This window comes from Ostrinia nubilalis, chromosome 21, assembly GCF_963855985.1.
Source record: "Ostrinia nubilalis chromosome 21, ilOstNubi1.1, whole genome shotgun sequence".
In the NCBI taxonomy this organism is placed as follows: Eukaryota; Metazoa; Arthropoda; class Insecta; order Lepidoptera; family Crambidae; genus Ostrinia; species Ostrinia nubilalis.
This window is the reverse complement of record NC_087108.1, coordinates 9509869-9525606: the sequence shown is the minus strand read 5'-3', so window position 1 is coordinate 9525606 and position 15738 is coordinate 9509869. Positions and strand designations below refer to the sequence as shown.

At 40.1% G+C, this 15738-nt stretch overlaps 1 protein-coding gene and 1 non-coding gene across 2 annotated transcripts; both read left to right on the top strand.

Annotated features, from left to right (window-relative positions):
- The first annotated feature begins 2427 nt into the window (after positions 1-2427).
- On the top strand, positions 2428-12584 carry LOC135082473 (armadillo repeat-containing protein 2). The gene is made up of 18 exons (XM_063977269.1): positions 2428-2564; positions 3221-3362; positions 3827-3953; positions 4131-4241; positions 4546-4699; positions 4952-5159; positions 5250-5352; positions 5987-6159; positions 8003-8199; positions 8668-8836; positions 9140-9251; positions 9336-9385; positions 9641-9772; positions 10100-10253; positions 10619-10762; positions 11222-11455; positions 11521-11670; positions 12577-12584. Exons 1-18 carry the CDS (start codon positions 2428-2430, stop codon positions 12582-12584), a joined length of 2505 nt encoding a protein of 834 aa, XP_063833339.1.
- A 433-nt stretch (positions 12585-13017) lies between these two features.
- Trnaw-cca (transfer RNA tryptophan (anticodon CCA)) lies at positions 13018-13089 on the top strand. The gene has a single exon. It is a non-coding gene; the product is annotated as a tRNA-Trp (tRNA).
- Positions 13090-15738: the final 2649 nt, after the last annotated feature.

Below are 15738 nucleotides of genomic sequence, written 5' to 3'. Positions count from 1 at the left end.
GTTTGTTCGGCTTCCAGTTTGTGGAGAATAGCTCGATACCAAATCGGTGTTATGTGCGCATTTGAATTATTTTGAGTACATGATTAAGCTGATTTAACAACTCGACCAAACTATTAACCGAAAAAAAGTCTGTAGCCTACTTTAACATTCCATTCACTTTTATTATGCAACAACTTACAGTAATCCAACAAAGACAAAACAAAAGCCATAAAGGTGAAATACAGCACTTGCGTGCTATAAAACTTGGGTGACACTTTGCAAGGTTGTCTCAAACGGCGTGGCCGATGTAACGGCTATATTTAGCAAAAGGGAAAATCGCTTATCGTGTATCGTCAATAATTGGCGCGATACGGCCCGCACCATATTCACCTGACATCGCATAAAGCTGTAGGTAAATGGTTTTCAGTCACGCGAAACCGATAGGCGGCACAACAGATAGGTAGCGGTTTTCCTTTCACATCTGACGTCATTTGCAGATAGGAGATTACTACATGCCGTTGCAAATACCAATTATTTAACTAGCATGATAATAGTCACTTTTGATTTCAGCATACTAGTTTGTGTTTGTAAAATACCTTTGTTATGGAAAGCTACCTTGACGCTTTTCAGTTTTGTTTTTAATAACGCATTGTAAAGGGAAAATCCAATGTCATGTTGTATGTAGAGTTATTTTTTTTCGTTGCAAAATGGAGCAATGATCCATAGATTTGTAAAATTATCATCCTTGACTTTCGTTTCGTCGTAAGTATAAAAAATCATTTTTCATTTCCATTTTGTATTCTTCAAACGTTTACGGGCACGGCATTTTGTCCAAGAAACACTGATTATGCGAGTAATTTTCGTAAAGGTGGTCGGCGAAGGTGGTTGAACCGGGGTCATGGGATCGTACACCCGGTTGCCAGGGTGTGCCCTACACGCGATTAACCGTACTGATTTCAACTGTATAATTATGTATTCGGCATTTTAACTTAGCAACGGTAAAGTTCTGCCGCGGCGAAGTCGACGAACGTAACTCACTTTTGTGGCTGACCGTAATACTTTGGAAGTAGTTTCGTTCGTTCGTTAAGTATTTATGGAGTATTTAGGCTGGGGCTGAAAGTTGGTAAATTATACTGCTGCTTTGGTTCCGGTGTTTGATTGATTGAAAATATTGTACAAATGTACAGTTATAGTAAAGAACTAAGATTTCTTTGAGTGCTTAATATTGTAGAGCTAGTATTTAAAAGTTTTCTTATGTGCTAAATTGAGGCAATCAGAGAAATAATTTTAAAAATTGCACCTGGTCACCGTCAACATGTCATTAAAAATTTGCAGAACCTCAGTCAGCATCGTCGCCTAAGACATAGTTAAATCCACGCTTCACAACTGACCTTTTTTTTTTTTTTTTTCCCTTATTCTATTGCAATCTGTCTTCTGGAGGACATTCAGCAATATTTCTGTTTATTATTTATCAGTGGAAATTGGGATGCATATCCTGTGACATGTCCTCATAATTAGAGCAAGTCTTGCGGTACTCTTTTTTTAAGTCTCCGGACACTCGGAGTTAAGTCATCCATAAGGTGGTGTGCCAAACAACTGACCTAACGAAGTTTCTTTTTTATTTGGATGATTATTTATTAGGTTCACCATACCCCAGTAGTTTTAACAGATGTTTATTACTTGGAATAAAAACATTCTTACAGCAACAAAAGACGTTTTATGGAGTCATTCTCCTCGTAGGTATTTGTGTGTAAAACTACTTGGCTACGACTACGGCTGTAGCGTAGCGTGGGTTTTATCCGCTAGGGCGGAGGAAATTTTCCCCGCCCCCTTATTTAGGTGGTATTCCAATTTGAAACACTAAAATATACATGACTTAAAATTCCGCCTAACTATAATTCAATCGTTCCGCACCTTATTCCATGGCAATGTTCAGGCGTTCGTATTAGCTTATAAAGTTTCTTTTTCGGTGTCCATGTCCGTTTATTTGAAAAGATTCACATTAACTTACTTTTACTGTTTCAAATAAGGTAGAGTATGGTATGGTCGTCTTCGTCTCTTCTTAGTGGTAGATATCCTTTTTTTCTATGTATATTTTAAAATAACGTCATTTATATTGATTCCCATGTACACTTACATTACGCTTTTTTCAGGCGTCACATGCACATTTGCTGCACTAACTAGTACTAACCTAAAATTATGCAATAAACATCGTATTTTTTGTCTCGAAAGCACGCAACGCGTGTCGACAGCGCCTGAAAAAAGGGGTGTGCAGAGACCCTTATTCTTGCTGTCAGTAAAACATAACTAATAACTAATTATTAGTTATGTTTTACTGACATAAAAGTCTAAACTTTTCGGATATTCACCCCCGGTTTCTGTATTGCTCAAGCTAAAAATCTTAATTCCAATACCGGGCCCAAGTAAATTTATTGCTGTCCCCCAGAGATGAGCGGCGGCAGCGGGTCGGGCGGCGCGCTGCGACCGCTGCGTACGCGGCGGCCGTTCACGCCGCGTGAGCCGCAGCGCACGCTGTTTGCCGAGCGCGCGCGCACTAAGGACCCGCGCCCGCCCAGCGCATTTGAGTAAGTGAAAAGGACTACCGAACTATGTTCGCATACAGAACTAAAGCCCGGTCTGTGAGCACGTAGAATTTTGTCCAATGACCCCAAGCTACCCATCCTTGTCGCTCGCGCGTAATTATATTGCTGTCGCAACTGTGCGACGGGCGCCCGCAGTGTGTGTGCGAGCGCGACAGCAACATAATTACGCGCGAGCGACAAGGATGGGTAGTTTGGGGTCATTGGACAAAATTCTACGTGCTCGCAGACCAGACTATATCCAATGTTCGCCTAAAGAACTTTGCAAAATTAAATTAGAAGTAATGCCTTGAGGAAAACCGCAGAGTAAGCTCACACAATCCGAATTTTGTTCGCGTTGTCGCGGAAAACTGTTGTTCGATAAAACGTTCGACATGACACGTTATCTCAGCTAATTTGTACTTTTGAAAACCTGTGAGCGATAGGTATTAACCATACTTTTGGGCACTTTGTCGCAAGCTACAAATACTTAGCGTAGTAAGCGCGCTGCGCTACTTATAAGGCCGCTGCGCACGTATCATATTTGATCTTAGGTTTTATCGAAGGTGGTTTGGGCTCTAAATTGCTTTAATAGCGTCAACTAGTTTTCAACTCATATACGTGAATATTTAAAACTATGTCTTTTGTAACTCCCCATTCAGTCTCAAGTACCTCAGCTTGTCAGAGAACACAGAAGAGATGACCACCGCTGTGCTGGGAGCCCGCATTGCCAGCCTTGATGAAGAGGGACTAAACGGGATCCTACTTACTGAACCACAGAGCAATGGCAAGAAAAAAACCACGGTGAGAACTACAGAATACTTCGATAACTTCTATAACTTTAAAAAAAAATAAAACCGACTTCAAATGCGTGAACACAAATAATACCTATTCAACAAAAAAATAATCGTTCAAATTGGTTCATAATCGGCGGAGATATTGCGTATAAAAAAGTTCATCCCCAATTTTCCACCCTTGGGGGTTGTTTTTTTTATTATTAAATTTAAATAGGACCACCCTTGAGGTTTTACCTATACGCCGAAAAAAGATTTGTTCAAATCGGTTCATAATTGGCGGAGTTATCGCGTAACAAACATAGAAAAAAAAACATACGGGTCGAATTGAGAACCTCCTCCTTTTTTTGAAGTCGGTTGAAAAGAGATCACGATAGAACGTTAAAGATTTTAAGACTACATTTTCCATTGAGAGAAAATAAAGAAAGGGCCTAATTAAACAACGTCTAACTAATTAAAAATGCTTATTAGCAGCTGAGGAATTTACAACCAAAGACGATGCAGTCTGGCGATGGGTGGAGTGGTTTCACAAGACTTCCTCATCTCAGTGGGCGGGCCAAACCACTGCACCGTAGGAACACCACAGGGCATGTAAATGATGGTGAGTATTCTGCTAATCTTTTTAGGCATTCTTACGATAAAAACATCTTTTTATGAATGGATAGTGGATACCTATGTCAAAGAAACTGTCACAGCTATAGCAGCAAAAAATAAAGTAGAGTAGTAACTTAAGAAAGGAAATTTTATATTGCGATGTTGTAGGATACTTTTATTTCAGAATTAAAAGCGGAGACAGAATTAGCGCATGCCATTTCAGTAACACGACCTTTAGGCGGAACTGATGGAGACCTTAATTTCGCTGTGGCTCTAGACATTAACACTTATAAATGTAAGTTTGGTAAACTTTTATTGCTAAAATAAGACTTTATAATTGGATAACTTGGTTTATTCCAAAATCCTGGGTATTTTTTATAATGCCTCTTAGGCCCGATTCGAGCAAACTTTTATCTGAGAATAACTCCTGGTATAACTGGCACATCAACAGTTTCAGTATGGGAAATATGTCAAAACTGACGATTTATTCTGAGATTAATATAAACTCTTGGTTTGGTCGAATCCACCCTTACCTAGTGTAGTGTCCACGGCACATAGTTTGTCATTGTTTGTCTCTCTTAACATGCAAGATGTTTCAGCCCTAGGTCCAGAAAGTAATGTGAAGAGGAAACAGTTTGCCGGCAACAAATCGATTTCTTATGACGCTAGCCATAAAGCTGACCCATTGGGCGACTTAGCCGTCAAGCATCTAGCTGTGCAGTTGCCCAATACATCGGCGACAGATCTCGAAAGGTAAAAAGTTTTTTGTACTTAGTTAATCTATGACTGTTCTTAACCTGAGGTCCGCAGACTTATTTATGGACCATTAACAAACAATCATTTATAAATAATTGCCACCAAAAGTCTCGTCATCGATTGCACTTTTTTTTTATTAAGGGGGTCCGTGGAAAAAAAGGTTTTTTAAAAACGTTGATCAATGAAATAATTACTCTCGTCTCTCGAGTGTGTATTTTCTGGAATACAAATTATTCTGTTTTTTAACAGCGCCAGCGTTCTTGAACTAGCAGAAGCACTGTCCGAACGCACTCAGCCAGTAGAAAGAACAGTTCTAATCATGGAAGCCTTGCAGAACGTCTTAGAGAAGTCACCGCCAGCCGGCAGTCTTAGAGAACTGGTTTTAAGATCGTTGTACATGCACATTGATGCTGAGGACGAACGAATACTTGTAGCGATTGCAAGAGCTATGCTGACGGTAAGTGCCTATAATAATAATAATAAAAATAATTGATTTGTTTTTCAAGAACGACAGCTTAAAATCGTTGTTTATTGTTGGTTTGTCCAGATGCGAGTGACAGGAGCGAATCTAGCAGCAGCAAGCAAATTGGTTTTCAAAATCGCGAGAAATGATAAGAATGATCATTTCTTTAGGAACACAAATTTACTTGGTAAGATTGCTAATTTATACAAGATGTTTTTATGGCTTAAGTACTCTGATTCTATTGAGCGATAAAATAAACTAGGTCACATGAATTATAATGGGGTTGAAAATTGATCATAATAATAATATAACTTTATAGTTAATGTCACCAACGACCTTGTGCTGTATTGACGGCTTTTGATAGGAAAAATAACGATATCAGAATGCCGATAAAATCTTTAATTAAAGCGATATGTTAGCTGAGTCGAGTTTAATTTTACCTGACAATATATATAATAATAATAAATACACTTTATTGCACACCAAACAAATAACATTTAATAACAGAAAGAAAAGGAACACACAAGGTACAACTAGGCGGTCTTATCGCTATGAAGCGATCTCTTCTAGACAACCTATGGTGAGGACAGTTACTTAAAACAAATATGAAGGGGAAGGCCTGGAAGGCCCGGGATCGTCGCCACCGTCGACACCGACGGTGGCGACAATATGTGTGAATACTTTATGTAAAGCTATAAATACACCTAAATAAAACGTTGAATTCTCATTTGGATCAACAAACCCCTAAATTAACAACACGTCATACAGTTAGGTTATTCCTTTTTAAAAGTTAGGTTATGTTCATTTATGTTTCTCTTTAGAATTATTAGTCGAGGGTTGTGGCAGAGCTGATCCTCTGACAGAGGGCGAATGCTGCGTGTACGGCGCGGGAGCGCTGCGCTTTCTAGCATTGGAGCCTGGGCTGTGTACTCTGGCACACAAGGCTGGTGCCTTGCATTTGGCTGCTTTGCACCTGAAGATCGTCAATAATGCGGTGAGAACAACATAATTAGCGAATAATTATACTCACTAAAAATGCTATGACATCTCTGATGCTTGTGATTGTGTGAAATGATGAAATCATCCAAATAAATGGGTATTTCTCATCGCCACGGTTCTCATCGTCACCTTCGTGGCAAATTTTATTTCTAACTTATTTCAACTTTTTGTAAACAAAAATTGTAGCGCTTGATGTGAAGAGTGTATTCTCAGTAAATCAGTCAAATAGTGAGTCTCGTTTGGAAGCTTTAACGTTTTGAATTTTTTGATGCCACGAAAGTGATTCTGTACTTCACAGCAATATTTTTTTCAAACTTTACTACTGTAAATGACTCTTAAGTGTTTATAAAACATATATTTTGTCTTATAGATAAATAGCAATAACATAATATAAATAGGTACCTACTTAAATACAAGATAAAATTTTACCGATTACGTCACCTACTAAGTTACAAGATTCTACGCAATTGGTTTTAAGGGTGACACTGGTGGCATTCTGAAATGCTAAAGAAGCAAAAAACGTATTATCAGTACCAACCTCAATAAAAAAAGAACTCTAACTGATTATCAGTCCTTCAACAAAAATATATTTTTATTTAGGCCAGAGGGCCTCGTTTGTACAACTTTTAACTCAAACTTCAGATTAAATTTATGTTACAAACAGATACACAGTCACTTAGACAGACATACATACAGTCATACAGACAGACAGACAACAAAAATACGCGGCCCTTATTTTTTTTATTGATGTACTGAACTCTACTTACCACGTATAATTTATTAGTTATTAAAATATTGTAAAAACATAAACACCAGTCACTATATTTTAAAATAAACCAAAGCAAGAAATCACTTTCGTGGCCTAAAATCACCTTCGTGTATAAAACACCACGAAGGTGATGCCACGAAGGTGACGAAAATTTTAGTTTTTTATGAATTATCCTTAAATTTGAATTTAACGGTTCAAGTCGAATACTACATAAATAAGCCTAACATGTTAAGTTTTCAATAGCCTAAGTTTCAATTAAATTGTTTAAATTTTAGAGGTAGAAAATATTGTTCAAGCAAGCGACGGTATGTCTATGGAAAATCACAAAAAGTTACGTATTTTTTTCGCGGAGCGACGATCGACCTATCTCACCTCCCCAATGGCCGGAGCGCGACAGACGTTAACCGAATAGAATGCTGTGATTGGTTGCTGGTGTTCGGTTTAACGGCAATCTTGTATTATTACTCAAAATTTTAGGTACCTAAAATCGTGTGACCAACGTATTTCGCTTTCTCAATTCAAAATAATTATAAGAAGATATTTTTTTGACTATTGTGTGGAAAGTATATTTAATTACGATGATTTTAGTATATGCTACAGACAAATTGAATGAAAATTGTGAATGCAGTAACCAAATGTTTCATTGCAACCGAAGGTGTGACACGATGAGAACGCGAAAAATGACCCCGTTTTGTATCGTTTCATGTGATGTTTTCGTATTATTTTTGCTTCTATTACGATAAAATTTATTTTGTATGTAGCTAAATAGATGTTTTATCATCTGATATCAAAGTTATTGTTCTAACTTATACCGTTTATGAACTATTATTGAGTGACCATCAAATTTGAGTGAAAATGAGAAGTACCCAAATACAATAGTGAAAGTAATTTATACATCATGGCGTACCTATTCTATTTAACAGTCCTGAATATTTTTTTATTTGATGGCTTATTTCGTATTTTGATAATAGCATTATTGACGAACGAGACTATTTTAAGAAAAATGAATTTATTAACTGAGTTTTACCAAACTTTCATTTGATGGAATCCTCTCCTTGTATCCATTTAGAAAGCTGAAAATCCGCGGGCAGTTTCCGAACAATCAACACACGCGCTGTACCAACTGACTGGTGCTCTTCGAAACCTAGCCGGAGCTGAGAAGGAGGCGCGGGCGTTTGTCGCGAGTGGAGCCCTCGCAGAGCTGATCAACGCGCTGATGTATCATACTGACAGAGATGTGCTGACTAATGTCGCCAGGTGTCTTAGGTAAAGTTGAATCCACGCGAACTTTTGACTATTTGATATCAGAAAAAAATATCGACAAAATGGGCCTGCTGCGAACAAAGAAACATTTGTGGCAGACTCATATTCATTAGGTGCTTACGTTTTTTTACGTGAATAATCAATCCTGAAATTAAATTGTGTCATGTCACGTCTATTACTTTTCCTACAAGCACATCAAGGGCAAGGGAATATTTTCTTCCTGAATACAGTATCAGTTACTATACAGTTTTAAAGCTGTTCAAAGTAAAATTCTGCAACAGCGTGGGGTGCCTCGGTTTCCTACAATAACCTTAAAGCTCCTCGCAGACTACAGACTTTTAGTTGGCCGATAGTTGGGCCCGATTCTAACTTGTATGAAAAATCGGCCGATACCAATGTATTGTGCGTAACTATCGGCCGACAAAAAGTCTGTGGCTAGGCTAAAATATTTTAGCATTGAGATTTTTTCAGCGTCCTCTCAGCCGAAGAGTCGTGCTGTGCGTGGCTATGCGCTTCTCACGTTGCTGCGCGAGCTTGCGTGCGCGCACTAGCGGCGTGTGCGCCCCGCGCACCACTGGCCGTACGGCTTGCGTACACGTTGGGAAACATGGCTGCCGCCGACCGCCAGGCGAGAATCAATGTAAGCTTACAAGACCTAGGACGTGCCACGATATACTTAACCATTTTATCGATTTTAGTCGATACTTTCATAGTGTACTTAGTCATAATCGATATTAATACCACAATACGATTTTATCATGGCGTGAATCCTAGCTCAGCTGAACCTGTTTTATGAGTGCAGTCCTGTTAACTCCCCTGGTTGGCCCCTCTGGGAGGGACAACATGACTGCACCGTTTTGGGTGTGGCAGAATTTACAGACAGAGATTCTTTGGAATTAGTCTAAGATTCACTGCAATGTTTCCATTTCAAATTCTAATTCAGATCTACAATGAAGAAGGCAGCGTGGACGTACTACTGACGATTTTGGAGCTTTACACGAAGCGAAACGAAGATCTGCGAGACCCTGATTCTGATCCTGATCTACATCTGATAGGTAACAAAAGATTTAAAAGTTAAGCCTACTTACTTACTTCATTAAATATGAAGATATTGATTGATGATTTAAATAATTCTGTAGGCACAGATTTGGGAGGATCAGATGGTTCCAACGAAGACGTTCTTATAAAGGTAAGCAATAAGGCTGAGTTGCATCAACCTACAACCGTAACTATAGCAATAACCGATGCTTTTTGTATGAAGTTTGACAAATTATGACATTTGTTAAAGATAAAGTAAGATGGTGTCAGCCTAAGTAAGTAGTTTTCTTATGTCAAACGTTTTCATAAGACTGAATGCAGTCTTATGAAAACGTTTGACATAAGAAAGGGGTGTTAAGGGACAGCAAACATTTTACCTACTTCTTTATTTATTAATTGATGATAGACAGTGCGAGTGGTAGCCAACCTGTGCCTCTGCGAGCGGGCGGGTCGGGGTCTCGCGGCGGAACACGCTGAACGCACCGTGAAAGCCTTGCTGGCTTGCCTCGAACTGGCCGAAAAACCGATGGAACCAGTGGTAAGTGACCATGACGACTTTTTCTAAGCACAAATCGCTGCACTCGACAGCTAGAAAGATAAAGAGCCGTATGTTTATAGCACGTCCAAAGCAGCTATTGAAACTTCGTCTAACTAACTAAACTATTGAAAATCGTTAGCTATCCTGAATCGGAAAAGTTAGGTCCTGTACAGGACCTCTTTAAATAAGTTAGATAAAGCTTCCTTCCCATAACTACACACTACATAAACAGGTATTCTTCTTATCGCTTGGATACTCAAATTTTATACCAATAATATAATTAATACAGGTTTTTTAATGCTAGAGGTTTTACCTGGTTTCATACAGCCCCAAGAAGATGAAGAAGAACGCCCCAGTTGGATAGAGCGGCGCGAGGAGCTGGCCACGGCATCTCTGGCTACCCTCAACAATATTACCTTCTACAGAGAGCCACCTGACCCGCCTGATCCTCTGGACAGCTTGCTGGATCAACTTTGCAAAGGTAGGTACATCCCATTGGATAGTCAGATAAAGCCTTTGCTAACAATTTTGGTCAAATATATTCAAATTACGTTCACGACGATCGGAAAGGCGTAACGTAAAGACGAAAACAAACGCCCTTAAGATATTTGTTCGAGATTTTGCACTTCGCCGGGAATCTGGAGGGCATACATATCGGGAGAATCCCACCAAATCCCGACCAATGGTATCTGGCAACGTCAACTTAATGACCTACTGATGATGGTGAATATAATGATGCATCATAGCATACTGTGTAATCATATCAACACTAAAAATCGGCGGAAAGCTGACACCGGGCCCTCTGCGTTCGTATGATGCATGCTTACAGTGGATTCCTGTCAACAGTGACATGCAGACGGCTGGCTGGCTCAGGGCCCGCGGCGTGCGAGGCGGTGCGTGCACTCGGGAATCTATCCCGGGACACGCGCTCAGCACAGCTCATCGTGCTCGAGGGCGCGCTAGACTTGCTCGTGCCCTTCTTGGAACACGGTGAGTTACACTTCAACTGAAGTAAGAATGAATAAGGAATTGATTGTAAAAAAAAGGAGAATAACTGTAAGATAAACTTCTAAAAGCACCTTCTGGCTCTACCTGTTCTATTTTTTCTCAAACTAACATCTATCGACAGTTTCAGGCTTTGCTACTTATTTGAAGAAAACAGTGCCATAATAAAAAACCGCCGATAAACCTTGAAATTGTTTTGATAGTGCGCATGCAGTCATAGATGCTGTACAGTCGCCAGTCCAACTATCTCTATCCCAAAAGGACCTACCTCAATTTAATTTTAAATCTTAAATCTCAAGGATATGATGTTTATTTAATTCACGTCGAAAATTTTAACTACATCGATGTCATTTTTTTACGCAGTCGATATCGAATACGTTTGATATAAACTCATACTAAGCCCCCAGTAGTATGAAAAAGTCTGCTCCATCAATTCCTTCGCAGACGAAGCCAGCGTGCGTTGCGCCGCAGCAGGAGTTTTAGTCAACGTGTGCGGCGCCGGCAGCGAATGCGCGGACGCCGGTGCGCTAGCAGCACGTGCATTGGTAGCCGCAGCTGGCTGCGGGGACGCGGCGTGCGCGGCGCTACTTGCACGTGCTCTATGGAACGCGCACACGCACGCGCCGCTTGCGCAGGCACATGCGTATCACGCGGCTGCCGCGCTCGCAGCCTTCATTGGTAAGTTGATGTCTTTTATGGTTGATTTTATTTAGTTTACTAACACGACGCTGCCAATCCATGAGCTTTGGAACGCACGCTCACCACCATACTATCAATACAACATAATAACGCGACGTGCGCGGCGCTACATGCGCGTGCACTGTGGAACGCGCACACGCACGCGCCGTTCGCGCTCGCGCAAGCTCATGCGTGTCACGCGGCCGCCTTCATTGGTAAGTTGATGACGTGTCTTTTTGGTTGATATTTAGTTTATTAGCGCGACGCTGCCAATCCAAGAGCTTTGGAACGCGAGCTAACAATCCAAGAGCTTTGGCTCGCGCGCTACCAATCCAAGAGCTTTGGAACGCGCTCTACCAGTACAAGAGCTTTGGAATTCGCTCACCACTATATTATCCATGCAACATAATAACGCGCCGTGTTATGGAATGCGCACACGCACGCGCCGCTTGCGCAAGCTCATGCGTATCACGCGGCCGCCGCGCTTGCCGCTTTCATTGGTAAGTTGATGTATCTTTTACCCCTGATATTTTCTTTGGTACGTTCTGAAGCTCTCTGCAAACTCGGCGTGCGCGGTGCTACTGGAACTGGCACATGCGGCCGTCGCGCTTACTGCCTTGATTGGTGATTCAGTCAGTTAAAGACGCCCAGTTCTAAATGAAAAATTAAATACACAAATTGTAAGTGCAAATGCAAACTGCAGGGCTACAGTACAAGAGATAACTACATACTGCAAAACGCGCGTCCCTATACAAAGTAATGGTCGCTCGCTATGCTACTATTCTACTACGAATCGAGTACGTAGCTACGATACGAGATAGGAGGTAGAGCTCGGCTAAGTGCACACTTTCAGTTTGGTAAGCTTGATTTCATAAAGAGAAGTAATTATTATTATTTAGGTGACTACTAAATACACACGTTACGTCTAAAAGGATTCAAGAGTTAACCGATGCGGTCACTGCACTCACTGCCTTCATATGAATATACGCTACACTAAACTCGAACTCGGTGGTCTTGTACGATCTTTTTTACACGATAAAAACAAACGGTCATTGTCTTGTGTGTGACAGAGTACTTCGCGGGTCAAATCTACTAATTTACTGATGTTTAATTTGTTGCAGAGAAGTAATCTAATGCAAATTAAAGAAACAACAAAAAAGGACTATAACTTATCGCTAGGAAGCAATCTCTTCCAACTCATAGCAATAGCAACTATTGAATACACGTTACATCCTTGACGAAGCGCTCCAGAAATGTTATTTTTACTTTATTTACTTAAATGCCAGGTTTTCAAACAAAAGTAAGACAAGACTGTAGAGACGTAATGTAGATTACTCGATTACTATTCATGTTAAGTGTTAAATAGGTTACATACTATGAAGTAAACGACTGAAAATACAATTTCAGTATCATTATTTCTGCAAGGCAATCTATTTTTGTTTATCTATTGCAAGATTTGTTTATCTTTGAAACGTCATCGATCGACCGGACGGTTACGAAAAATGGCGGCGCTTTCGTATTACACCGCATTCTATTCGACTATTTCGACCGAACTAGCATGTGACTCCGTGGCGCAACGGTAGCGCGTCTGACTCCAGATCAGAAGGTTGCGTGTTCAAATCACGTCGGGGTCAAAATATTCATTTTGGTTTTTTAATTTATTTTTACATAGAGAATAAAAACGTGCATATTATTATTTCAAGTTCTCAAAAAATTTTGGTGAATTTTTTTTTAACCGTCTCTCTTTTGAAAGAGCCCGAAATAGTCTCATGTAGAGAAAAAAAATTAAGCTTTGCGAGACCAAAAACAAGCGAAAAGACTGCATAGAGCTTCTTGGTTTTAGACCAACCAAAAATCCATCCTAGACTGCATCCCACTTAACATCAGGTGCGATTGTGGTCAAATACCTGCCTTGTTATGCATAAAAAAAAAAAACGTTTTCTCTACAACGATAGCTTTTGTTTCAGACGACGAGTCCGTGTTCGCGGCATGTGAGGCGACTCATTCGGGAGAGCGACGCTCGAGTGATCCCGCTCTATACAAGCACCATGTAATTATAGTTTACTTTTTTGTGATATTTTGTGTGTGATTGTCATGTGTTTATGTTAGTAATAGAAATAAAGAATGACGCAGAGTTAAAATTTAGCTAATTAGAACTCTAGAAACTTTGTACTCTGTACTCGTATAAAAACATTAGTATTCGTATGTTTTTGAAAAGAGATTCTTAAATGAAAGTAATCCACACCGGGGAGGAGATATAGAGTCGACAAAACCAATGCCTTTGCTACAGATATGCTTAAATTGAAATTGACTTTGCTCTACTTTTAGGGTGAAGAGAGCACGGGCCATAAAGTTTGACGTAAAGCGAAGTTTACTACACGACCAAATAATTTTACCTACCAATTTGACAATTCTCTTCCACAGGTACAATTCGACGTCCACAACAATAACTGTGGCGACGATAAACCCAATGAAAAACTCTTCATCCGAGCTTACAGCTTGAACAATCCTTCGGAGGATGAAGATGGCGACCGGACCGGCTGCTCGGGGGAGGACCAGGGCTTCGAGGACGGGGAGGGGGAGGAGGAATGTGATTGTGATCCTTGCAGGAGGCTGTCAGCCTGGGAGGAGCTGGTCGGAGTGGCCATACCGTTGTTAGAGAAACTGCGGCCGCCGAGGGCTGACGCGTCTGTTGGCACTGACTAAGATTTGGTAGCCCTTCAAGTACCAGCGAATCGAGACAATATAAATAAATTGTTACCGCCGCGGTCTCATGCGAGCACCTAGGGTTTCACGAGATAAAACCCCAAGTGGGCTGTTTAGAGCTGGGATATTTATAAAACTTCGTTAGAATGCCCATACCGTTGCTAGAGAAACTGCGGACGCCTAGAGCTGACGCGTCTGTGGGCACGGACTAAGATTTGGTAGCCCTTCGAGTACCAGCCAATCGATACACAATAAAAATACCACCTAGGTCCCCAGGGGACCCCAAATAGGCTGCTTTAGAACTGAGATATTTTGTAACCTCGTTGGATGGCGTGGCCATACCGCTGCTAGAGAAACTCCGGTCGTGTAGAGCTGAATCGTCTGTGAAATTAACATTTGTTAAGTCCGCAAGTAGGCTGCTTAGAATTGAGATATTTATCTGTAACTTCATTGGCGTGCCCATTACCATTGCTGGAGAAACTGCGGCTGCCTAAAGCTGAGCTGAAGCGACTGTGGGCACTGACTAAGATTAGTTAATAAGACCCCAAGTAGGCTTAGAACTGAGACATATCTATATCTTGAGAAGTATAATAGACAGACGTAAGTCTGCAAATGAAGATTTTCATGCCTATGAATAAAATTTTATTAAATTTTACGTACGTTAAAAGTAGAGTCATAGGAAAAGTTTGGCACTCTTTTAAATAACTGTACTTAGTACATACTTTAATTGCTTCATTTATAATTATGTAATTATGCATTTAATCATCGAATTCTTATTAAAGATTATCATTATCTGTGTGAGCTATTTATTAATAGGCCTTACCAGTATTATGCAATTTTAATTGTAAATAGGTAATTTACATTATTTTTGTTGTTGAATCATATGTATTTATGGTCAAATACTTTCTTTGTTAAAATTATATGATCATGTGTAATGAAATAAACATTTGTACCTACGATATATTTTTTTATTTCATAGTCATTTTACCTAATTTGCGAAATAATCACTGGGTGATCAAAATGGAATAGGTAGACCCTAATTTTAGCTATAGCATGGCACTTGGCAAGCTAGCACTGACTATATCACTCGTGGGTGGTTTAAAAATTGTTTGCACTTTTTAGGAGTCTCTCTTATAACTATTAAAAGTTTTTTCTATGCTATTATAATCCCGTTCACCGAAAAGGTGGTGTACTTATGTCATGTTTACTCAGCAGTGGAAGTGACGGAAGTAGGAGGCTGGCGGATGAAGCGACACGACGGTTTGGCAACTCGAGTGGCGCAAGCGCAGTATCGGCTAATTTGAGCCTGCGCCGGACCTTCGCGCCTCATGCCTGGCTCTACAGGCTGATCTTATTCTAGCTATTGAGGTGTCTTATTGAAAATTTACATTGGTAGATATCTCATAAGGCTTCTTACTGAGGATATGAAAATTAATGCGCTTCCAAAATTATAAAGGGATCATCACAAAAAACACTCATTCAATAATGCGACTCTACTTCCTAAAGGTCTTATGTAGGTGGCGAGTTAATTTGGTCAATAATATTTTTAGCAATTTGGGGTAGGTATTTTCATAGAC

Coding starts and splice junctions, on each gene's coding strand:
- LOC135082473 (XM_063977269.1), top strand. CDS start 2,428: ATGAGCGGCGGCAGCGGGTCGGGCGGCGCGCTGCGACCGCTGCGTACG. Junction 2,565..3,220: donor CGCCCGCCCAGCGCATTTGA/GTAAGTGAAAAG, acceptor CTCCCCATTCAG/TCTCAAGTACCTCAGCTTGT. Junction 8,837..9,139: donor ACCGCCAGGCGAGAATCAAT/GTAAGCTTACAA, acceptor ATTCTAATTCAG/ATCTACAATGAAGAAGGCAG.